We start from the raw sequence: 23115 nt of genomic DNA, 5'->3' as shown, positions 1-23115 counted from the left end.
TTTTTCTTTCCGTCGTGCGCGCGTTTCCGAGCGAGAACGCTTTCGTTTCGACAGCCAGGCCGGCGTCTCGGCAGGCTTCTCTCTTCGCGTGGCGCGTGTGCGGCCTCGTTACGGGGCAACCCTCGGAAGCGGAGAGCGAGACGAGACCGAGGAGAGGCCGGAGGAGGCAGCACAGTTCCCTGTGGGTATCCAGTCGAGTGCTCTCTGGCTTGGAGAAGAAGCGGCGAGGAAGAGCGAGTGAAGCAAAGCACGCGCGGGCGGCGCCGCTACCGAGCGGGCAAGAGGACCAGAAGAAAAGGGACTGAGGAAGAGAGGGAGAGCGATGGCGGATGAGACATTCCGGCAGCGACGAAGGATCACAGAAGGCTCATCACGGAACTCGAGATCTCGCAAGACCCGTGAGGCGTGGATTCAGTGATTTACGGTCCCGGTGCGTGCTCTCGCCACGAGAACTCACAGCCCGCGCCTTCCCAAGCACGCAAGGAGACTCCGAATCAGGGGCGACTCTCGAGGAGCGACGGGGACGGACGCGCTCGGTCGGAGAGACAGAGGACGAGGGCGAAACCGCCTGCAAAGGGGGACAAGGGGTTGTACACAGCAATCACGAAGAACTTGGTTGTCGAAAAAACGCGGTCGGAGAGACGCGTTTCAAGGCTGCGTGGGACTGCAGAGATCTTCCTAGGCCGTTTGCGACCGCCCTCCCGGAGTGTCCAGTCACTTTCGGTCGTTTCTCTCTCGCACGCACACATCTACACGTTTGGTGTGTTTGTACAGACATGTGGCGGTGGCAAAGCGTTTCCCTTTCTATAGCGCGTTTCTGTATCTGTTCGAATTGATGGGGCACTGACGTGTGCGGACTTGTGTAGGATCTTTTGTCTGGGCAGATCGGCGCCTCGTAAGAAATCCTGTAGGGCGCTGAAGCTCCCCGTTTCTGTTTTCCGTCCTTTTTCCCAACGCGTGCATCGTCCCTTGTGTCTTCCCCTCGATGGTTTGATTGTGGCTGTTTTCGTCTCTCGTCTCTCTCCGTGGTCCGTTTCTTCTCTTGGCCGGTTCCCCCTCTTGCCCTCCCTTTCCACCTTTGCCTAGCCTCTCCTCCCCTCCTCTCCCCGTCTCCTGTTCATCTGCTTCTTTTCCCGCGTCTTTGAGGATTCTGTTCCGGTCGCCTTTCTCTTCCGGCTTTCAGCCTCGCTATCGGCGTGCTCTCTGACCTCGCGGTACTTCTCGCCTGTTTGCCTCGCTCTCTCCAAGATGTGGGGGAAGATCGTCTCGAGCGTCTCGAACGCGCTGGATTTCAACCAAGCGACGTTGTCGGGGTGTATCGACATCATCTGTGTGCGGTCGACGCACGACAATAAGCTGCGCAGCACGCCTTTCCACGTTCGCTTTGGCAAAGCCAAGTTGCTGCGTTCGCGGGAGAAAACGGTGACGGTAACGGTGAACGGCGAGCTGACGAGTCTGCGCATGAAGTTGGGCGCAGCCGGCGAGGCGTATTTCGTCCACGAAGACGAGGGTCTCGGCGACCTGGGCGACGAGGAGTCTGCGAGCCCAATTCTGTCTCCGCGGTCGAACGCGAGCGGCGAGGGCAGCTTCTGCCGGGCGAGCCTCGCTTCTCGAGAGCAAGACTGGAGAGGCCGAGAAGACGACGAGAAGGAGCGCGCAGAAGACGGCTCTCAGGCCGGGCACGGCGAGGACCGAGAGGCTGCCTGCGTGGGGAACGAGGCGAGCGCAGACGCCGCTACCAGAGAGGCCTCGCTCCCGGAAAGGCACCCTTCGGCATCTCCCGCCGCTGAGGCCTTGTCGCCGCCCGACGACGGCAGACGCGCCGTTATCGATGGAAAGGAAGAGCCCGAACTCGGAGCGACGGCTGTGTCCCATCCGGTCGCGCAGTCCGGCGCAGAAGCCGAACAGGAACGCGAGAGGCTGGTGGTCGGCGGCGTCGGCGCGCCTGCGGTCGCGCCTTCAGCGGCACAAATCGACCGCGCCTTCCCGGAAGATCAGCAGCTGGGCGCCGGCCCAGTCACGGACAGCCGAATCGCTGCGGAGAGCCAGGCGGGGTCTGCGTCCGGAGTCAGTTTCTCGCTCTGTGGCCACATGCTCACGGGCAGAGTGACAGAGGAGCAGCACGACAACGACGTCTTCAATGCGAATGTGGTAAGCGTGATGTTCCGGATGCAGTGACGTTGGGCAAGAAGAGGACGTGCACACAGCCTTCCTCTCGCGGTAGCCGAGTGGCGCTCTCGCGTGTCTCAGGGGCACACTCCGGTGGAGCCAGCGAGAGATGGGGAGATGGGGGGAGACAGAAACAAGGAGGGACAGGTGCGGTCACAGAGGCCTACGCTTCGGACTCCCCCCGGCTTCTCTGTGTCTGGTGTCGGCGCTGTGCGGTCTCACAGGTGTCCTGGGAAGCCTTCGACAACAACCCTGCGCTGTGGTACCATCCGTCGCTGGTCGCGAGATTCGACGACAAGCCTCCGTACTATCCAGGCAAAGTGGCGCTGCCGCTGCTCGCCTGCTGGCTAGTCTTCAACCGGCCGCTGTCTGTCGAGAGTCTCACGCGACTGATGAACGCCGAGGTCACCGCGAATCTCGAGCAGCCGAACTTCAGCAGCGCCTTGTCCTCGGCCTCGCGCTGGTTCTTCGGAAGCCGCACCTCCGCCCCGCCTCCGGCCAGCAAGAGCCTCACGCTGTTCCCGTATCCCAAGGCCGGGACCGAGAGCACGGACGAGCGCGGGGCGCTCGGGCCCGCGGGCGAGGCTCCCCAAGCCGGCCCGAAGGCGCCCATCGTTCTGGCGACAAACAACCCAATTGCGCAGGCGACTGCGAGCGCAGCGGCGTCGGTGGCCGCCGTGGAAGAAGCCGCCGGCGTGCGGCGCGAGGAGGGCGAATGGAAAGAAGGCAGTGCCTTGGTGAATAGCGCGAGTTTCCACAGCGAACTCGGGTCCAGCGCCTCCGCCTCCTGCACGGGATGCTCAGCCCGACGCCTCAGAAGGTCGCTTCGGCCGACCCCTGATCAACTGGTCCGCAAAGTCGAGTGACAGTCGCACACGCAACGGGGCTGCAAAAAGACGCAACTCGGGGCACCACCAAAGCGGGTGTGGGCGTATGTAGGCGTTGAGTTTCGAGGCAGTGTGTGCGTCTGCCCTGCAGTTCTCGACGTTTATCCCTGATTCGGCTGCTGCGCCGGGAAGGCTGGGGTGTACGCAGGCAAGAGACCCAACGCGTTGCCCAGTGTGTTCCCACGCGAGCGGCTGGCATTCGCGTGTGTGTGTCTTGACTCGGTTTTGCTCCGGGGCAGGACGCTCTCGAAAAGGACGCTCTGGCGCCATGTCGTCTGCGTGTGCATTTTTTCCCTCCTGCCTCGCTTGTTTCCAGGCCTCACTGAATCTGAAACCGGGTGCAAATTCGATTTGCTTCACAGTCAGCTCCTCCCTCCAGGGCACCAAGAGCGTCATGGGAACCATCTACCTCTGGCCTCAGTACCCCAAGATCGTTATCTCCGATGTCGACGGGACGATCACCAGGTGAGGCCAACGACGCTCGTGCGCGGTGCGCTTGGGGATGTCGATGTCCACAGTGGAAACGGTGGAAGGAAAAACCACGGGCGTGTGCGTTTCGCGTCGCTGCCGTATGATGCATGCCGAGACCCATCCGGGTCCCCCCATCCGAATCGATAAACACAAGATCCGCCACGTCTCAAAAAGCACATGCCTCATGCCATGCATATATGTGTGTCCGAGATACAATTTATGCAGATACGTATACATAAGTATATACGTGTGTATGGGTTGAGATGTTGGGAGATGTGTCGGGCCTTGGGTGACGCAGATCTGATGTGTTGGGTCAGTTGATGCCGATCGTCGGCCGGGACTGGTCTCACGATGGCGTTGCGGAGCTCTTCACCAAAATCAAGAAGGCTGGGTACCTCATTCTGTACCTGACTGCGCGAGCTATCGGACAAGCCGACGCGACACGCGACTATCTCTTCGGGCTGACGCAACAGCAAACGAATAAGCTGCCAGGTAAGCGTGAAAGCCCAAAAAGCGCAGCAGGGACTGCCCGAAAGAAAGGTCGATACCTCGATCCGACGCTCTGTTCAGGAGGGGGCGTGTACCTGTCTCGGAGACAGCAGACGGCTGCAGTTTTTCGCGGGATTCCTCGGTCTACGAGGCGTCAGGGCCGCGCAGGCAATGCGATACGCCTGTACATGCTGGGGCAAATCCATCCGGAAAGAGGCGATCGGCGCTTGGGATCTGTGGTCTGTCGAACGCAGCAGACTCCACAGAAGGAAACGCGTATCTGTAGATGAATAGGGCACCTTTGGTGGTGCTTGGAGGGAGCGGGCGCGGCGCATTTGTTTACCCGTCCGGTCTCCCAAGTCGGTGCTTCGAAAGCCTCGAGTTTGCGTGCGTGTTGTGATGTTGGCGACGCAAAGTGCGGGGCGCTCGGTCCGACGGTGTGCGTTTGCGTCGCTCGAACTCGGCGTCTCAGTCTGTTTCCTCGCCTGCGCTTTGTGGCTTTCGCGGTTCAGATGGGCCGCTCATTCTGAGTCCCGACCGCCTCTTCCCCTCTTTCAAGCGTGAAGTGATCGAGAGGAAACCTTACATCTTCAAGATCGCTGCGCTTCGCGATATTCGCAGCCTCTTTCCTCCGGAATACAACCCGTTCTATGCCGGTTTCGGGAACCGCGACTCCGTAAGTTTTTCTGTTCCTCTCTCTAGCCTCTCGATTGCGAGGCCTTGCCCCGTCCATCCTCTGCGCCTCTCTCCCCTTTGAGGGGTGCTCCGTACGGTCCTTCCTTCTCGCGACTTTTTTCTTGGGCGGGCGCGGCTCCTGTCACTCTGTCTCTCAGAGTCTCGTGCTTCTGTCGCTTGCCCATTCCGTCTCTCTCGCTCACAGGATGTTGATTCGGTGACAATTCATGACTCTGAAGATAGTCAGTGTATGGGTTTCGCGGTGCGGTGTGTTCTAGCTTGCGGCCGCTTTTCCATTTCCTCGGAAGCCGGCTGCGGCGCAAGGGCGCATCGGCCCCGCTCTTTGCCTACAAAGGGAGTCTCCCGCACGCGGTGGGGTTTGTCTTTTGGTTCCTAATCTACCGCGGATACCGGTGTTCTCTTCGGTTTCTGCATGCATGTCGTTTACAAGCCGTTTGGGGGGCCAAGAGGAAGAAGTGAGGGAGCGTCGGGGGTGCGAAAGCCGGCGAGAAACCGTGAGAAGACAAAAGCGGCTGGGTGCACAGAGGACGGGAAGCCAGCGACGAATATGGATGTTTCAGCTTCGTTTTCTGACCAGGACCATCGCGCGTATGTCCATGTCGGCGTGGCGGAGGCGAAAGTCTTCATCATTGACCCGTCGGGCGCAATCCACCATATCAACAACTCGACTTACGCTCGGACGTAAGTGTGCAACTCCCCGGCTCGATCAGGAGCGCGTTCCTCTCTCTGCTGTCTCTGCTCTCGCTTTGGCGTGCTGAAAGCTGTCGCTTCACGGCAGCGTCCTTCGCTCGGTACTTCTTGCTGCATCCTTCTCGTTTGGAGATTTCAAGCATGTGCCCTGTCAGTCCTTTTTTATCCAGTGATGGCTTACCTTTGAGGTGCTGCCTTCACTGGGGCCAGAATCCTGCGCCTCCCGTTTCGTCCACCCTCTGTGTAACCTTTTTTTTTTGAAGGAAAAAGCGAATCAGTCGCTTTTCCATCATCTTCGTTCTTCTTCGTCTCCGCATGTCTCCGACTTACCCGGTGTGTTGCACGCTCGTTTTCGGCGGCCTGGCTTCCTGCTCGGCCTCAGCGTGGAGTTTCTCCGAGTTTGAGGCTCATGGCGGATTGCGGTTTGCCCCATTGTGCGGTCGCGGTCGCTCTCGGACGCGCGTCTTTCTGGTGCTCGCCTCCTGACAATCTTTCTGGGCGTGGGGTTCGATGCGTCATCTCTGCTCTTTCTCCTCAGGTACGAAACAATGTCAGAGATCGCTGACTTCATGTTTCCGCCTTTACCACGACCCGACGGAAGGCTGCCGTCTGAGGCGCTCATCAAACAAGAGGAGGCGGAAGAAGAACAGGTGCGAGAGAGGAAGCGTCTCGCTTACACCCTCCACATAGACGACGAGCAAATGCATCCTGCAGGTTTATGCAATGTGGTCTGTGCAAATGCGGCTCGGTCCCTGCCAATCCTCGATTAACGGAGACGAGGCGGAAAAAGGAAAACGGGGGCAGCCTTTTTATTTTCCGAGTTCTTACGGAGTGTCGTGTGTACCGGTGTCGCCACGACGTTTCCTCGGCACGTTTAGAAATCAACAAACAGATGCAGGAGACGAAGAAGAGAAGCAGAGGCAGCCAAGTTCATTCGCCGTGCTGGCAAGTAAACGGCCGTCGCTGAGGGGAGCAGACGCAGAAGAAACAACGGAAAGGAAGAAGGTCAAAACACCGAAGAAGAGAAGAAAACTGCGGTAGACAGATGACTGCATGCCTCTGACACACTGGCACAGAATAGAAGCATGTGGAGAAAGATTGCCAAGAGGGAAGGGGAACTCAGTGGTAAGGTCGCGAGGGTGTTTCCTGTTTTACCTCTTCCATGCATGCAGACACATTACTTGCACCTTTCTGTATGCACGTGAATGTCCACTTGCTGTGTTTGAGCGTTTCAACATTATATTGGTTGACACAGTAAACTCTGTCAAATAGATGAAAAACTCTCTCGTTTTCAACATCATTTTCCATAGTGTCATTGTTCGTCTTGGTGAGAGAAAGAAGCGTGTGTGGAGGAACAGGGCATCAGCAGGATGTGGATGCTAGAGGGCGAAGGCAGGCTTTGTCTGCCGGAGTGCTTTACGCTCTCCTGGCCGTGCGTCTTCTTGACTGAACGTTCCCTTGCGAAGGGGACGGTGTCTCTCCCGCCGCCCATGCACACTCGCATGGTATAGGTTCTGAGGAGAGGAAAGGCGCGTTGTAGGGCCTGCTGGTGGGGAACAGGGCGGCCTACTTCTGTCCGCGTATATCGCAATGTGCCGAGCAAACTAAACGTCAGACGATGCATGCAATGATGTGGAGGCGGTCGCACACAGTTCATGTGCATCTGGAGCCGAGTGAAGGCAATTTGGTCTTCACACAGAGAGAGGCGCAAGCGTGTCCCCATTTCTTGAAAAGATCGAAGAGAAGGAGTGGATACCTCCCATGTCCCTGTCCCTCTGCTGCGCAATGCATGCTTGCCGATCTCTCCGGAAAGCAGAGAGGGGGAGACTCAGGGACACAAGGCGTCTTCTCGCTTGGTTTCTCTCTCTGTCTCCTTTGCACATGTGCTCGAAGCCGTTCCTGCCTCGATGAGTACTCACGAGAGGGTCTCTTGCTTCGGGGGCTCATGTGTGGAAGCCCTGTCTCCTGTCGACATCCTTGGTTTTCTCTCTGGTTGCTTATCTCGAAACCCCGTGACTGGTGCTTGTGCCGCATAGGTCGGAGGCGATTGGAGACGTTCCGCTGTGTCGGTGTGTCCAGTGTGTAGGGAGCAATTGAGGTGCGTTCGTGCGAGTGAGGGTTTCTCTGCTCGTGTCTCCCGTGGATGCGAGCCAACAAATCAGCGACGCGGTGTCTCATGTTTTTCCCGGGTCGTTTGACGCTTCTCCCTTTTTGCCTCTTTCGAACAAACTGATTGGCCTCGGCCAACGACACGTAAGGGTCTCGCTTTTCCTTGTCGCGTCCCTCGGCTGTGTTTCCTTCTCTTGTTTTCCAAAGGCGCATCCAGGCTTACCCGCAAGCAGCGACTGCGGCGCAACTGTGCAGTGCGTCATTTACGTGTGTACACGCATATCTGCGTATGACGTTTTCCTACAGATAGGCAGGCAATCCAGCGACTGGTAGCGTACCTCCGTTCAACTGTTCTGCTTGGACGCGGCATGCTGGGAGTGTTTTTCTCCGTAGTGTCGGGTCAATGCGCAGAACAAAAAAGTAGCAGGCGGCCAGTTCGGGCCGACAATGCGCCAAAGGAATTCTCCACATGCGACGCGGTCTGTATACAAATATGTTTATGCGTGTCTGCGTGGAAACAGATGCATGCATACGGACGTGCCTGTGGGTTGCTGGATCTGCCGGCAAGCGACTTGCGGCTCTGGGGGGAAGACGTTGTGCCTTGTGCCTCTGTCACACTAGGCGCCGAAAAAGTGAGATTTTTGACGAGGTCTCGAAGCTGAGGACTGCACTGGCCGAGCATCGATGTGCTGTTCCGTGTCCTTCGTTACCCAAGACAAATCGGATTTCCCCACTCTAGGCACGGAGAGAGGTACGTCATGTCGAGACGCCTCTTTGAAATCCGTGCCTCTCTTTGCGAGTGGCCTGGCTCGCGTGGGTCTCTCCCCTTTTCTCGTTCTCTGTTTCTTCTGAGTTTCACTTCCCTCCGAATTTCACGAGCCGTGTACGTATCGCTGCGCGCGGATGTGTGCGGGTGTATGGGTGTGTATGCGTGCTTGCATATCCTGTGTGTTGTCAGTCGGGCATAGATTGTTCTCTGTTGTCGGATCTTCTGGCGACATGAGTTGTGACGCATCGGAAGAGAAAAAGACGCCTTCGCGGTGTTCCGTCACTTATTCGTCGTCGTAAACTTCTCCTAGTCCCGCGTCCTCGCGCCTGTCGAGTGCAAGACGAAAGATGTCACCGCACAGTGAGAAGGGCCAGCAGTCATTCGTGTATCCAGTTCTTCCATGTAGAAAACAGTGTGCTTTCCAATGCACATGTATGTAAATGCGTGTACAGTGAACCTCTCCAAATACATATAAACACGTTTACCTACCGATGTAGGAAGTGTGGCATTCTCCTTAGACGCAGAACGAATCGGGTTGCATGCCGGAAGTGCAACGGTTTGGAGGCATTTCTGGGCCGTTCCAAAAAGGGGGATTCGCGCGTGATGTCCTGCCTGCTTTTTGCCGGATGCGCTACCTCTCTCTTCCTTCTCCGCTTCCGCGGAGCAAGTGGACCTGAAGTCGCCAGTTCGCCATCTCCCGCGCAGTGTGTTCCACTGGCTGCTCTGTCGTGTTAACCCGCACAACAAAGAGAGGAAACCGGTTTCCTTCTGTTCGACAGGGCTCCTCATTTTCGCTGTCCTGTCGGAGGCTACACCGGCGAGGGAAAATGGTCGTGTACGAACGTCACAAGTTCCACTGTGCTCCTCGGTGTACTCGCGTGCGCGTCCCATAGAAGGGAAAGAGGAGGCGCAGTATTGTGCAGCGTCTTGTAGTCCTTCCTTACTCCTCCGTCAGCGTCCACAACTGCGTGTCTCAGCAAATGTGTGTTCTGCTGTGTTACGGTGTCTCGGCCGTGTGACGAAAAAAAAAGGCACATCTCGTGCAATGACTCTACACGGATTGTTCTCTCTCACAAGATGACTGGAAGTGGTGTGTATGCCCAGCTGCACTTTCTTCAGTTTCTCGCCTTCCGGGGAAACGCCTTGGATACAGCTTTGTGGACGCATTTTTCCATGTGATGTGTCGCCGGTCCTCCAGCGAACCTGTGTGGAGGGAAGCGTTTTAAGTAGACGAGACGCAGGGGCCGAGGCGGGTGCCAACTGGAAAGCGCATTGCAAAAGGAAGAAAAGCGGAAAGGAAAACGTTGCATACGGAAATCCAGACGCTACAGAAAGAACAAACAGCTCGGGAAAACGTTCGTAAACACGCATACTATGGCCTTGTCTCCACGGGCAACCGGGGGACTCATGGTGGTGTCTACTTTGGTCGTGTGGTCTGTTTCCGTTTCGTCTCATTTGACCTTTGGTTTGTGTCGCCCGTGAACGTTTCAAAGAGCTCACTTCGTCCGCCAAGGAGCTGTGCACACTGGATTTCGGCTGCTGTCTCCCGTGATCCTGTGTTTTCAGTTCAACTCGTTCAATTTCTGGTCCCTCACCATTGTGGACTTTCCGTCGGAGGAAGAGGAGGAAGACGACAGTGTCGAGGGCGACGTTTTTCCGCCGCGAAGTGAACCGAGCGCCATCTTCAAGGACCTTGGTGTCCCCGTGTCCCTGCCGGAGCTCCCGGTGTCTCCTTCGGCCGCGGCTTCAGCCGAAGCGGCCCCGGTCGCGGCAGCCTGTGCAGCGTCGGCGGCCGTTGTCGCTCTCGAGGCGGCGGCCTCAGGTCGGCAGTCGGCCGCAGAAGAGGGGGACGAAGTGCACGAAGACGGAGAACGAGACGGAGCCGCGCTGACGAGCGGAGCGCAGGAAACAATCGAGACGGCGGAACAGGTTTCCATCGCCGCGGCCCTGGCTGCCGCAGTTGTGAAGCGCGAAGACGAACACCAGTTTACATCTGAAGAAGACTCGGCGGGTTATGAGACGCCGCAGTTGCTGTTTCCGCGAGGTGAGGTGGAGCAGCTGAGGCGAGAGAGGGACACGGCCCAGGTCGCGAACGACGCACGCGGGACGGACGTAATGGAAACTGGAAGCGAAGGACCACATGCCGAAGACATGGCAGCAGCCTCAGGATCTTCCGAGGGGGAACAAGGAACCGAGAACGACGGCGCCAGGGGAACTCCATGCATGGGGTCAGGACCGAGTCGAGAGACAGGGTCAATACGGGAGAGAACCCGTTGGGGAGCTCCGGCATCCGAAATTCTGCTGAAGGAAAGCACGAGAGAAAGTGATTCGGGAAGTATCTCACGTGCCTCGTCCCGCCGCACGCTGCCTGGGATCTGCGACTTGTGTGGCGCACGGCTTGGAACTCCCGGCTCTCGAAGGCAGTTATCTGTTACGGAGCGGCGAAGCTCTCAAAAAGGCGGACAGGCAATTGTCGAGCGGCGATGCCAGTCAGAGACGAGCTCGAGGAAGTGGGACGAAGGACGCCCGCGGGAGCGGCTCTGCGAAGCGTGCGCAGGCCGGTGGCAATGTGAGCAAGCTGGGGGGATTTCGGTCGCAGAAAAGTGTCGCAGCCTTCAGGCCCCGCAAGAGCAACCCCAGCAGAAGGGAGGGGACGAACAAAACCAGGTGACGGAGCGAGGCCGGATGTCTGTCGGCAGCGTGTGTCAGCAGGAAGATGAAGACGGAGACCATGAGCCCGAGACAGACGACAAAAGCAAGGGTCGTGGAAGGCCAGTCGGAGGGACGACACAGGCAGATTCTTTGGGCGCTAAAGAGGGTGGCGTCGAGTACGACGGTGGATCCATGAGCTGCTCAGTCCCGAGATCTGAAGACGATGGAGGAGCGACACCGGATACTGGACAGGCCTCTCAGCGGGTATGGACATACGTATCACTAGATAGTGATGGAGACGTCCGGGATTTCTCGGCACACAGTAAAGCGCCAGAAGAGCTTTTCTCGGCTGCTGCAGGCGACGAAGAGGTCCCTGCAGAGTCCAGAGCGTCAGCGACGTCAGACAAGCATCAGCAAGCTCAGGCCCTTCTTACAGCCGCTGCTTTTGCAGTGGACGCGGTCAATTCAGGTGACATTTTCCTGCATGCAAAGAGCGGAGCTCGAAAACTGCAATGCGAAAAGAATGGAGAGTCAGAGAGTGTCGCAGAGGCGTCTGCGAATACGTCAGACGTGCCGCGTGAAGTGTGCCTTGCAGAGAAAGGCGAGGCCTCTGTGAACCGAGGAAATCGAGACTCCGAGAACGCTTCAGCAGGGCGTGACTTATTTTCCCGTTTCTGGGGACGGCACGCCGACAACCGCCCCAGTACGCCTTCTTCTTCACGGCCCGTGCGCCGGTCCGCGTCCTCCTTCTTTCTCCCGTGGTCACCTTCCAGGACAGCGTCTCCCCTAGTTGCCAGATCTGCGGATGCGGGAGATGCGATCGGCCCTCGGTCGGCGTCTTTTGTGTGCTCGCTTCCTCTGCTTCAGTCCTCCTCGTCGTACGACTCTGCTACATCGTCTTTCTCCTCCAGCTCTGAGGAGAAGACCCAGTGCCCACCCCTGGCAAGTTCGGGTTCGGATACGAGTCTCGCCCGACGTGCCGACTCTGAGCCTAGCATTCAGATCGCCTGGAGTGCAGGCGCTCGGGAAGGTGAGGGAGATTCGAAAGGTGCCCACGAGAATAAAACCCGAGATGGTGCATCTCTCTTGGGGCAACCCTTGTCCACCTCTGAATGTGGCAACATGCCTAGTGGTTCTCTATCTCACGGCCAAGAAGTCGCTCCAGCAAAGCTAGGGTCCCTGGCTCTCGATGGCAGTGAGGCGGACTCCTGTGTTGTACAAGTTCCTCATGAAGGAGGTAGATTTTCGGAAGGTGCAAGGCAGCACATCAGCGGATCAGACACGGATGACAGTAGAGCGGCAGTCCGGGAGGAAGAACAGGGGCAGGATGCGGAAGGTGAACAAGTTGTGCCTGGAACGTCCGTGACACACAGTCGATCGTCATCGAGGAGCAAAAGGCAGCTACGGAAGCAGGAGAGCTTCAGAAGTGTAGACGAAGTGGGGAACGACGATAGGGACGGGAGTGAAAAAAAATGCAGTAATTTGTGATAGGGCTATGGCCGCGTCGAATCTGAGGTTTTCAGCAGTCGTGTTTTATAAGCGAACGGCTGCCGTTTTTGTTCTGTCGTCTTTGGAAAATAAAGCTACCGCACACGTCAGGCGCGTGACGCTCTCGACGTCGCGGTAGTGCGCTTTGGGCAACCGCGACACTTCGACGCAACAGAAATTAATTTTTTAGACCTGCTCGCTCTGGAAAATTAGACGTCAGACGTAATGAATCAAACATCCCAAGAGCGAAATGCGACGCTGGCATTCGTACAATATGGAGAGACACCGCTGAAGATCCACAGTATTCGTTGGTTTTCCGTGGGTCCAAGTAACGGGTCACCTAAAGGCGACCACGAACGGGGACGTTAGCTACAAGGGTGTTTAGTATGCAGCCAATCATTGCATGAAAAGGGCACTTTTAGAAGGCACACCAGTGGCTGCAGATGGCGATGATGTAGTTTGTTTACGCTGAACCAAGCTGTGGGTACGCACAGGTTTTCCTCATAACCCATTGTCAAGCAGCTTCTCACAGAAATTTCATGTGCCCACATAATCCTGTCTTGCTTCAGAATTCAGAAACTCGGTACTACTGCACTACCATAGGTCTACTCAAAAATCCAGGTGCCAGTGATGCCGGTAGCATGCTCGAACACTGTGTTATGTCACCCAGAAAAATGTTCGAGATTAATTCGTCGTAACAAAAAAAAGGTTAGATGTCAATGATTTCACCACGTGACCCTCGACATCAGTACATGCATTGAGGATATAAGAAGTTAGTTGTCTCGTGCGATAATTTTGGTAATTATGACGTGAGGAAGTCTGAGCGGCACCATGGACTCCCGAAAGTCCATCTCCCTGTGGTTGGAACCGTGAAGGATTTATATTCCTGACGGATCCGTGCTTCGATCCAGACCTCTTCATCTCCATGGGAGAGATACAAACAGCGGGTTGTAACGTCAATAAGAAGGAAGCTAAAAAAAGAGAATCGTATGTTGTACAGGTCAACCGACTGTTGTGGATAATACATGGTGCATGTTAGGTTTGTGAGACTTTGCATCGACCACAAAAGACAGACGGCGTCTTCGATCGCCCTGTCCCACAGAAACACCTCACACTCGTGGAGGTGGCATCCAAAAAAATGTCCACATCGCCGCTCCTGGCGAAAAAAACGCGGCAGGTGGTTCCAGACCCTCAGCTGGCTGAGGGAGACAACGTCGCAGGAAAGTGCATCCTCTTCTAATCCATTCTCTCGTCGATGATGTCCAGTGATACTAATGACGATGTTGTGAGCAGGAGCAGCCTCTTGAAGCTGCGGATACAAAATAGTTCCGGTATGGATCTCCCGAAATCAAAACGCAGACTGTTGTGTCGGAGCGTCCCGGGGTGGTACTGCACAGGTGTGCGGCTTGACTGTTTGGCAAACGCGATGAAAGGGTGCGACGAAGCTTCCTTCCATGTGCCTGGTGGCGTCGAGCCGTGAACCCCTGTGTAAGTGTTGAGGCGACTCTGTGGCCTGTTTCTGCTTCACAAATGCATTCCCGCTGGGCAGGGACACCAGGCGGCTTGCGGTACGACGGCGATTCCAAGCGCGCCCGGCTGCTCGGCGAGCAAAACGTTTGTGAATCCTCGGCAGACACTGCGGAGACTTGGAATCTCGTTCAAAAACAGGAACGCTGTCAGCAACGTGACTACGTCACTCGTGAAGGATTCCACCGCACTGACCGGTATTGTCACACATGCCAAACTGAACGCATAGATCCTCCCCGGCCCGAAACAGGCGCTTATGGGAAACCAACAAAAGCCCGGTATGTTACAGGAACACGCACAGCGAAGCAAAGCATTAAACGGATGCGACAGAAACAAAGGTGTGATAGCGTGAGTCTTCAGCGTTTGTTGAGAAATACAATTCAGCTTATCGCATATAAAGTTGTGGTGTACCTCGTATTTTCAGAAAACAATAAAGTGACGTCACAGTGTCTCGGGGTCTCCTACAGAGAGTAGATAGCCAGAGACCGTCATGCAGCATGTGTTGTTGAGTAGCATGAGAAGGGCGAATCTCGAACGAGGTAGGCGTTTGCTTCCCATCTTTTTCACAACGTATCCCTTATGCCGGTTGTGTTACTAGTTCTACTGGTATAGAGAACGCTGCTGCGCTGCTAGTGGATTGAAGATGATACCACACTTCCAAGTCGGTGGCAGTCTTTCCTTGCTCTCCAGAACCGCTCTTTCCTTGCGCTCAAGACCTCCCTTTGGCGGTGTCCTGAAAGGCGTAGCCGGCAATTAACTGTTTCAGCGGACGCTCACTCCGGGACAGGTGAACGATGGCATTCATTCACAAGGCACGAACAGCAGGCCCTCGATTTTCGGGTCAGCTTCCGAGCGATGGGTTTATTGACAGCCAGAAACTAAGTATGCAGACACGACAGTGTTCGCCACAAAGCAAGATGAAACAAAAGCAAAGTACGGAACACAGGGATGTTGCGATGAGAAACGGACGGAACGTGGCTCGTATGTTTTTAGACGAACCGGCGTCAACAGTCCGGTGTGACAGTTACAGTTTGAGGCTCTCTAACCCTCAAAGTAAACACCGGCCGCGTTGCTTTCTATCCGTAAACCATATAACGGTTGTAAGGTACGCCGGAGACAACCGGTCAGGAGTTCTAATGATTTGCGGTTGATTTCACACTCGGGGCGGCGTCACTTGTTTCCGCTTGCATGCTTCCTTCGTTCTCGTGAAGTGTTTTGTTGCCTGAGGAGGCCTTGAGATGCACAGACCAGATCTCCAATACGTACGAGCTTGAGACCCGCTCTCTCTTGATTTGGCTGGCCAGAATGACTAAGCAGCGACTCTTGACAACCCGTCGGAGAAATCCATGAAAAATGGAGCGACCGAGATACGATTGAAGACGAAGTGGTGGAGCCTGTTGTCTTCTTGACGCGTTTCCTGTTTGCTGTTAAAAGGTTTGGAGCCCGCGCAACGGTGCCACGAATCGTCCGAGCCTTTGCTTCGCCGACGCATTTTTCCGTGCTATCTTCCGCTGCGGAAGGTTGCGCACTGGAAGAACGCCTTCGGACATACAAATCTCCTTTCACCAGACTACGGGTATCGCCACCTTGGTGTTCTGTCGTGTCTTCTGTCTTCGGGAAACTCTCCTGTGGAACGGACATGCCCGCGTCTTGAACCCCTTTGGTCTTCCGCATTGACTCACCTTTAATCTCCGGTCTTGATATGCTGCCACAGTCGGCACGGAGGTCTCCTGTACCGTGGTGCAGTCCAGAGTTATGACTGTGCTCAGACGTTTCCGTGCGAGACTGGCCGTCCAACAGTATGTCTCCTAAAGATGGTGCCTGAACATTTCTCTCTGAAGAACTGGGCACACGGGCGCATCGCCTGGAGAGCTGGCTACGGTCTGAGGCGAGCCTAGGAGACTCCTTTGTGGGCTCCTCGGACAAGCGACATTCCGGAGGCATTTGCGCAGAACAACTGGTGCTACGACGACAGATAGACTTCGGTTGCTTCGTTCGCGCGCCTGCCTTCTGCAGGTTGCTTTGAGAACGCGACGCTGCGGTTGACGCAACAGAAACAGACGTTGAGTGGACCGGGTTCAGCTTCTCTCCTGAGCACGTCGTGTCTGCATCGGATCCAACCTGCACTCTGCAGCGTCTTGCTTCTTGCAGTTGCATCAAAATTGGCTTCGTCTTGCACATTCCCGTCATGGACTGCCAAATTTCCTGAGCCGCGTCAAACAAATGGCCGTACTTTGTAGCTCGTTCCTCAGTTGGATAGATTCGTCTCCAGCCTCCCATGTGTGCATCTTCCCATGCTGTTCTATTTTTTGCCAGCTCGTGCATCATCTGTCGGCGGTCTTGCAGTCGCTCCTCTCGCGTCTGTTTCGGAAAAGCCATCCGGCGTTGCTCCGCTTGGAGCCGCTGCTGCGCCTGGTATCTGTAAACGCACAGACACCGGGGAACAAGCGTCAAGTCTACTTCCGTCCCTTCTGTCCACGGGTGTGCCGTCTTCAGGGGTCGGTCGTGGCTCTGGTCGTCATCCAGAGGGAAAAGGACGGGACGCGATATATGAACGAACGTGCAAACTGCTCCTCCCGTGTATAATATAAAGTCATAGCTGTTTACGACTTTAATCCAAACTCTAAAGGCCGCCAACCATTCCACCGAAAGCATAGCCTTACAATACGCTGAGCTCTCCTCGACGCGCCGAACTTCGCCAACAACATCAAGTATGTGAAGAGCGTAGCATCACAATGATGAAACGGAGACGTCCGACCCTGTACACGCGAGCGCCTATCGAATTTCTTACCCCTTCCCATTGAACCACCAACAACTTCAGGACACGCCGTGAGGCTTGAGCGAAACACAAACTTTAGCAAGAAGGCTGTCTCAGAAGAACACTGCGACTAGACATTGGTCAGGATGTGAATGTTAAGGTGATGTCAGGCCAGAGCCAAAGCGTAGAAACTGCGATCCGGAAAACTCTGGTGGATGTAAAACACTCATAATCCACCACATCTAACGTTTACGTACAGCTATGGAAAATGTACATGAATCGCACCATGAAGATTCGCAGCACTATGGTTGTTCGATGAAGATACCACATTTCTGCTCGTAATTCTGTTGGTCGCTTTCCAGTGCTGTGGTTCGCATACTTCCGTCGGTTCTCTGAGGAGAGTCCAAGTAAAACAAGCGCATCGCGGATGACCTTGAACTTAACGATTGTGTCCAGATCACTGTCAGTACTAAAAGAGGGAGAATGGTTGACCTGAGATGCGCATGGGAGAGAGAACGTCACAACACATCAGCAGTACACGGCCTCGGTAGAGCTCTACGCCGGGACTCGGGTCAGGCTAACCTTCTACAAGGCCACAGGAAATCGCGTTGACAGAGAACTATCTTTGCTTCGTGCAGGTCAAGAGCATAGCGAAAGTGTCTATAAATACTCTGGCCAGGTCGTACAGCTTGCATAACCTGAGTTATAAGTTCTTTCCAGTTGCCTGCTGTAAACCTCACTTTAGTGCTTGCGCTTGTCCCCTGGCATCTGCGGCCTACCTCTATTAGCCAGGGCGTAAGCTTGTGATCGATCATGATGTCAATTCCGAGAACCTCGAAGCACATCGAATTGCTGAGATCCTCTCCCTTACACGAACCGTAAATGTGTGCAAGGGAAGGCTGAATCGCAATGATGGTTTTGCAGAGACACTCGTCAATCTCCTTGCAGAGAGCATCCACATCATGGCCCTGCAGGTTAGCAAACCCGCAGAAGTGAGAGCGTTGGCAATCAGGCAAAAGAAGGTTCCGCAGGACCGGTAGACTGAATGTGCAGGGTGTAAATATATAGGTGACGGCTAGCAACAACGCCAAAGTCCTGTAGAGATTTTCTCGTTTCGAATGCCTTTATGTTCGTTCCCTTTTGCGGCGCGTAGGCCCGCAACATTACTTTCTTCATTTTAGGCATTAGCTATGCAGAATAGCCCGGCAGTGAGCATTTAACCCTTCGACGCGTTCTTGTCTACAGGCCGATAAACGAGCAAACAGACAGGAGCCGGGGCCCCGAAGGTTCTCCGTAGAGGAGCCTATCAGACGTCCCATCCTTAAAAACTTAGTTAATTTGTAGAATCAATTTATTTTTTAGATAGGAGCACTGCCCTCCCCATCCTGACGCGCGATGGATCGGCCAGCGCCTCTGCCCATCTCCATGAAGCATAAAGATCATGCAGACACGGACGCAAAAAAGGTGTCTTTGCCTCATCATCAACAGTCATCCCCGTATGACAGTTCTCTTTCGAGGGTGTAGTAGAGAAGTGGAGGTCAGTTTTGACAGATAGCCGTTTGTGGCAATGGTTAAACGTCACAAGTGGAATCGGGAACCTTACACGTAGTACGCCCAAACGTGGTTTCACGCACTGGTGTTCATCCGCAACCATATCATGATTTTTCAGTCTGGCGCTCAAAGCCAGAATACGACAGGGAGCGGGGTGGTGAACATTTCTCTCGCACTCGCGCAGCTGCACGACATTGCTACCTGTGTGTGTTGCCCTACCTCGCTCTTCAGGTGATCCAACACGTGGAAGAGACTTCTTTTGTGGCCTTTCGATGGATTAGCTGGATCCCTGTTAGGCGTGAAATTTGACGATGACTTATTAATCGCATAATTGGTCAAATGCATCGTCTTATCATGCAAGTTCTTCCCTGTCGGTTTCGCATATGGGCTCGTGGCGAATCGCACCAATCCATCCTGGTGAACAAAGAGCTGAGAAAGCACACCGAAGACGCAAAAGAAAAGACAGGCATTTTGCAGATCCGGCTGCCATCCGACCGTGTCAGAGAGACATACATCGCCAGACCCCCGGTCCCAGCCGCTACAACGTGGCCATGGTTGAAAGGGAACTCGGGGACTGTTACCAGAAAGCAGCCACGACACAACCCATCTCAAAACCAGTTAAAGACTAAGCTGCAACTCACACGTTATTTGAAATCAGCTTTGCCATAAATGGGTGCAGTTAACGGGAGTTGCCAGTCTTTCGGCCGCCGACGTAGGTAAAGGAACCGCAAAGGAGGGGTTCATACATCCTCACTTCTGCGATCAGGTACCCTGGCTGCCCCTGAATGAGGATACATGGCCTACTGTGTCAGAAGCAACTGCTACGTTCATGTCACCTACTCATGAGGTCATTCCCACACTTCACACCATCTACTCGTGATGCCCTCACAATCTACAGTTTGTATCAATGGCTTCTCGTATTTGCAGCCCGACTGTGTGTCGAATAGACTGGAGAGCAACTTCACGAATGAATAGAAGCGCAGGTAGAACATGTACGGCATGAATAGCGCTCACAATTCTGCTGCTACGCAGAAAGAGATGCTGTGTGCTTACTGGATGAGCGGCATTCAAACAGCGTGATGTAGTAATGCACTTGTCTGACATGGAGAACAGAAGCGCACGATGTGTATATTCTCGTGAACAGCATCAACCAACAGACTGCCACTGCCGGTATACATGCCTTCATAGTGTTCACGATGTTGCAGATGTATATAAGGGTCTCAGCTTGAATCACCTCTGAAAAAACCATAAATTGACACACTTAATACGTGTGCTCTACCGTTGTTTCCTGTGAAAAGAATGGAATTTTATCAATCGGCTACTTACACGGAGAGGATTACACCCTGCTAGCAAGACGTAAATGCGGAGGTCGAACTTGAGTCCGTCAATGAGAAACGGCTTATGTAGATACCTTTGGGCGACAAGATGCTCGGTTGGATCAATATCCTCGATATTCCGAGTCAGGAAAATTCCCCGACCTTGGCTGCTTGCATCTGGTTTGATAATGAAAGTCTTCCGTCGCCTCCCAGTAAACTGGCATCGAAAGTCAGCCAGGTCTGGCGTCAGAAAACGGAAGTGCACGAGCAGGAATGCCCGCAAGATATCGGTGCCTTGCCTGCACGCGAAACCACTGTTTTTTCTCCAAAAGTGGGTCTCCCGTGAATGGATCTATGGCGTAGAATTACGCTCCTCGTTCTGGGCGGGGCAGCAACGCATTGCTACGCGTATGGATTGCTTTACGTTTGGTGTGGTGGGTGCACAACAGTGCCATCATAGCTGTCTCAAATATTGTTCGCTGCATCACCTGCCGGCAGAGACCAGGTGTGGGGAAAGAACTTGTACTCCTTTGGATAGTAGGCCTTCATCCGCAGAAGATTTCGGGCGAGGTAGTTCTTCCTGAGCCGGAACAACAGGACAGCTTCTTTCCCTCCATCGTGAGCCTCCGCCGCTCTTCCAGATGTAGACGCGGCCTGTTAGTCCCAGACTCGTGCAGAGGCTACGTGGCGTAACTGACGTCTGCGAAGCAGCTCCACTGGGGTGATAAATTTGTTAATCCCCTCCCTTGTGTATCTAGGCTGAGATGTCCGCAGGCCCCGAACCAGTCCAGTTTATCTTGGTTTATGAGACTTTCCGGCAGCCATGACGCTGAGAGAAGCAGCTGGTGTCGTTCGGTCAATGCTAAGCACTCGGCACCCTTATTCCGTGTATCACCAGCAGCTGAAGGAGTGCTCGATTCTACTGAGTAGTTACGCTGCGGTGGCATGTCGCTGATCTGTCCTTCCCCCCCCCTTGTCGCCTGGCCAGTAAGTTAAAGCACATCAAATCCAGAACCGAACTGTTTAAATCAAGCTAGTACGTTCACGACCTCGCCCCTATATTCTAGCACTTTCAATTGAGTGTCTCGAGGCATGTGCTGTCGATCTGTCCCACATGTACACGAGCAAAGTTGGTTTCTGTACGTTATTTAGCTTGTATGATTGAAACGTCCTCTACCAGAAGAGTAGACGGCACGCATGCAGCAACGCCTACCCTGCAACTGGGGACACCAAACCGAAGGGAAGTTACCTTGAAATTGCATTCGTTCCAACAAAGTGATTGATCTTCTGGTAAGGACGCATCTTCGACAGGCGTTCTGCGGTGACGGCTGAATCGGACCAGCATATATCCTGCGAATACAGTTGTGTATAAACGCAGAATCGTGCCATGCTCAGCCTATGCTTTTCAAGGGTCCGGGGGCTGCTGCCATGACACGGAAAGGTGATGAAGATAAACGTACGTCAGACTTTCTTGCCAGCACCGCAAAGTCGGCACAGCCTCAGCCCCCCCCCCCTGTTGTGGACAAACGCACCCAGTCGCCGTCTTCGTCTGTAGTTTCTGTCCAGTGAGGAAAGCTTGAACACACTTTGGCGACGATGCTGTACTTCGTGAGTCCCAGGTAGTAGATAACCCTATCTTTCTTCTTCTTAGTCGCCCTTGAAAGGCACTCTCCTGGTCCAGAAGAAATTCGGGACGCTGTCGAGGCAGTCGAAGTTGTGTCCGATAGCTGCCGTGAAGGAGACGCCTGTCCAGAGTCCGCTCGGCGCCAGCCGCTCGGGGGGCCGCCGCTGAACGTGTCGGAATAGACGCCATTTGGTACCAAGTTCGGTTCAGGTCTGACAGCTGGAAAATCTGCAGATACAACGGAAACGTACCCTGTTGATGATGAGGAATGCCTCGGGTTGACGGGATGTCCCTTAGATCTCGTAGGCCGCACTTCGAAAGAAACATTGTCTAAAACGGCACTGGAGGTGCTGGGTGGTTGATACTTCCTCCCAAACCACCAAGAAAGATCCAAATGCAGGTAGCTGGTGAATTCCTTTTCATTTTCACCTCAGCCTTGGCAGAACACGAGTCTACCTCTCCGTGTGCAGAGTCGATTCAGTGTAGAAAACGAAGTGTGCTAGTTCGTTCTATCTCGTAACCTCCAGACACACACTGAAGCTGTGTCTTATTATGTAGCAACATGAGTCCAGAAAAACTGAACCTAGTTCGCGTTGAACACGCTAGCGTGAACCCCCAGAGAAACGAAGCTGCTTCCAGTGTATTTGGGGTAAAAAGAATCTGGAGAGAGCCTAGCAGCAATCAGCATTGAAAAACACTCTGGAGATGAGTGTCTTGTATGCTGCAGAGCAACCGGTGCAAAGGCCTCGCAGACCCTCTTCACTTGGATTGTGTGCGATCCCTGACTGGAGATTTCTTGTCTCCTGGAGAGAGAAACTGTGTCCTTCTTCTTGGCGTGTCCCTCCTGTGTCTACGGTTCTCTGTCGCTTGTATCTGAATCTCGTAAGCCAGGCTTTTAGGCAGCGGCAGGACAGAACAGTCTCTCGGAAGAGAGGCAACACACCTTCTGTACCCCGATGCATCGACTTCCGCAGTTCTTCCACTTTCGGTTCCATTGTTCAACAGCCGTCCCGCCCTCAATCCCATCGTGATAACAAGCGGCGTATCACCTTTCCGTGCCCACGGCCAGAACTTTGTTAGGGTGCAAACTGTGCCCTCGGCGGCAGTTGTTCCCTCACAGAGCATGCGCTCTGGTTTGGGGCTGGGAAGATGGAGACACGCTGACAAGCTCACTCGTGCGGTCTGAGGAGAAAAAGGGCTAGTTTCTCCTCCCCTACTCACGCCATCTTTGACTAGAAAAACGTCGCTGTCAGAGGAGTCACTTCTGGTGTTTTTAAGCCACCTCTGCTTCGTAGGCAAGGGCATGCGTTATAGTGTGCAGAAAAATTGGGAGGCTGAGACGCGTAAAAATGAGCAGTAGATGCAAGTGCCCCCCCTTCTCGTCCTGCGTCTGACGTCAGTCCGGTGAGCGCCACACCTTTTCCATGTTCCGCAGTTCCTCCACTTTAAATCAGCTTCCAAGATATCTCGCGGAATTGTTTCGAGGGCATTCGTGAGACTACTTCATGGCAGTGTGTTGTGGCCGCCGTTGGAACGGCTCATCACCATGTTTTCGATTTGCAGAAGTCAACAGTAAGGGAATGGGGGCTCGAGCTTCAGTCTGCCGCCATTCGCTGAAGGGGCTGTGGGCGAAGGAGGATGTTCTCGCTGTCTCAGCTAAGAAACACGAGGTGTGTGTTTTGCTCTTGGAACCAAAAAAAATTGGACGACATGAGCGTACCTTCTACGGACCAGAACATACGCTGAAGTACGACCAGGACTTCGTAGCAACACAGCTTCGGAAGGACCACGGAGCGACAAAGGGAAACTTTGAGACCCAGCTCGTGTGGGGCCGCAAAGTTGCAAAAAAACGAAGAAGGCAGGTTTCTCTCGAAAGTTTTGGGTCTCCTATCAATGGCCTCGCTGTACAATGAACTGCC

The 23115-nt window shown here is 54.5% G+C and overlaps 3 protein-coding genes across 3 annotated transcripts; 2 read left to right on the top strand and 1 right to left on the bottom strand.

Annotated features, from left to right (window-relative positions):
* Positions 1–1248: 1248 nt before the first annotated feature.
* Positions 1249–6172, top strand: NCLIV_031190 (hypothetical protein; the record flags this gene model as incomplete). The annotated part of the gene is made up of 7 exons (XM_003883315.1): positions 1249–2151; positions 2394–2906; positions 3373–3521; positions 3826–4019; positions 4529–4692; positions 5290–5393; positions 5941–6172. 7 exons carry the CDS (start codon positions 1249–1251, stop codon positions 6170–6172), a joined length of 2259 nt encoding a protein of 752 aa, XP_003883364.1.
* A 3674-nt stretch (positions 6173–9846) lies between these two features.
* On the top strand, positions 9847–12420 carry NCLIV_031180 (conserved hypothetical protein; the record flags this gene model as incomplete). The annotated part of the gene is made up of 1 exon (XM_003883314.1): positions 9847–12420. A coding segment is annotated over one exon (2574 nt), but the record flags the coding sequence as incomplete, so codon positions are not given.
* Positions 12421–15910: 3490 nt separating this feature from the next.
* Positions 15911–20874, bottom strand: NCLIV_0311 (tubulin-tyrosine ligase family domain-containing protein; the record flags this gene model as incomplete). Its single annotated transcript, XM_003883313.1, has 8 exons — positions 15911–15983; positions 16181–16366; positions 17085–17197; positions 17485–17673; positions 18476–18685; positions 19583–19812; positions 20061–20152; positions 20822–20874. 8 exons carry the CDS (start codon positions 20872–20874, stop codon positions 15911–15913), a joined length of 1146 nt encoding a protein of 381 aa, XP_003883362.1.
* Between the last annotated feature and the right edge of the window lie 2241 nt (positions 20875–23115).

The sequence above is a fragment of the Neospora caninum genome, chromosome VIII, assembly GCF_000208865.1.
Source record: "Neospora caninum Liverpool complete genome, chromosome VIII".
NCBI classification, from domain to species: Eukaryota; Apicomplexa; class Conoidasida; order Eucoccidiorida; family Sarcocystidae; genus Neospora; species Neospora caninum.
The sequence above is the reverse complement of the archived record's forward strand: the minus strand, read 5'-3'. Positions and strand labels throughout refer to the sequence as shown.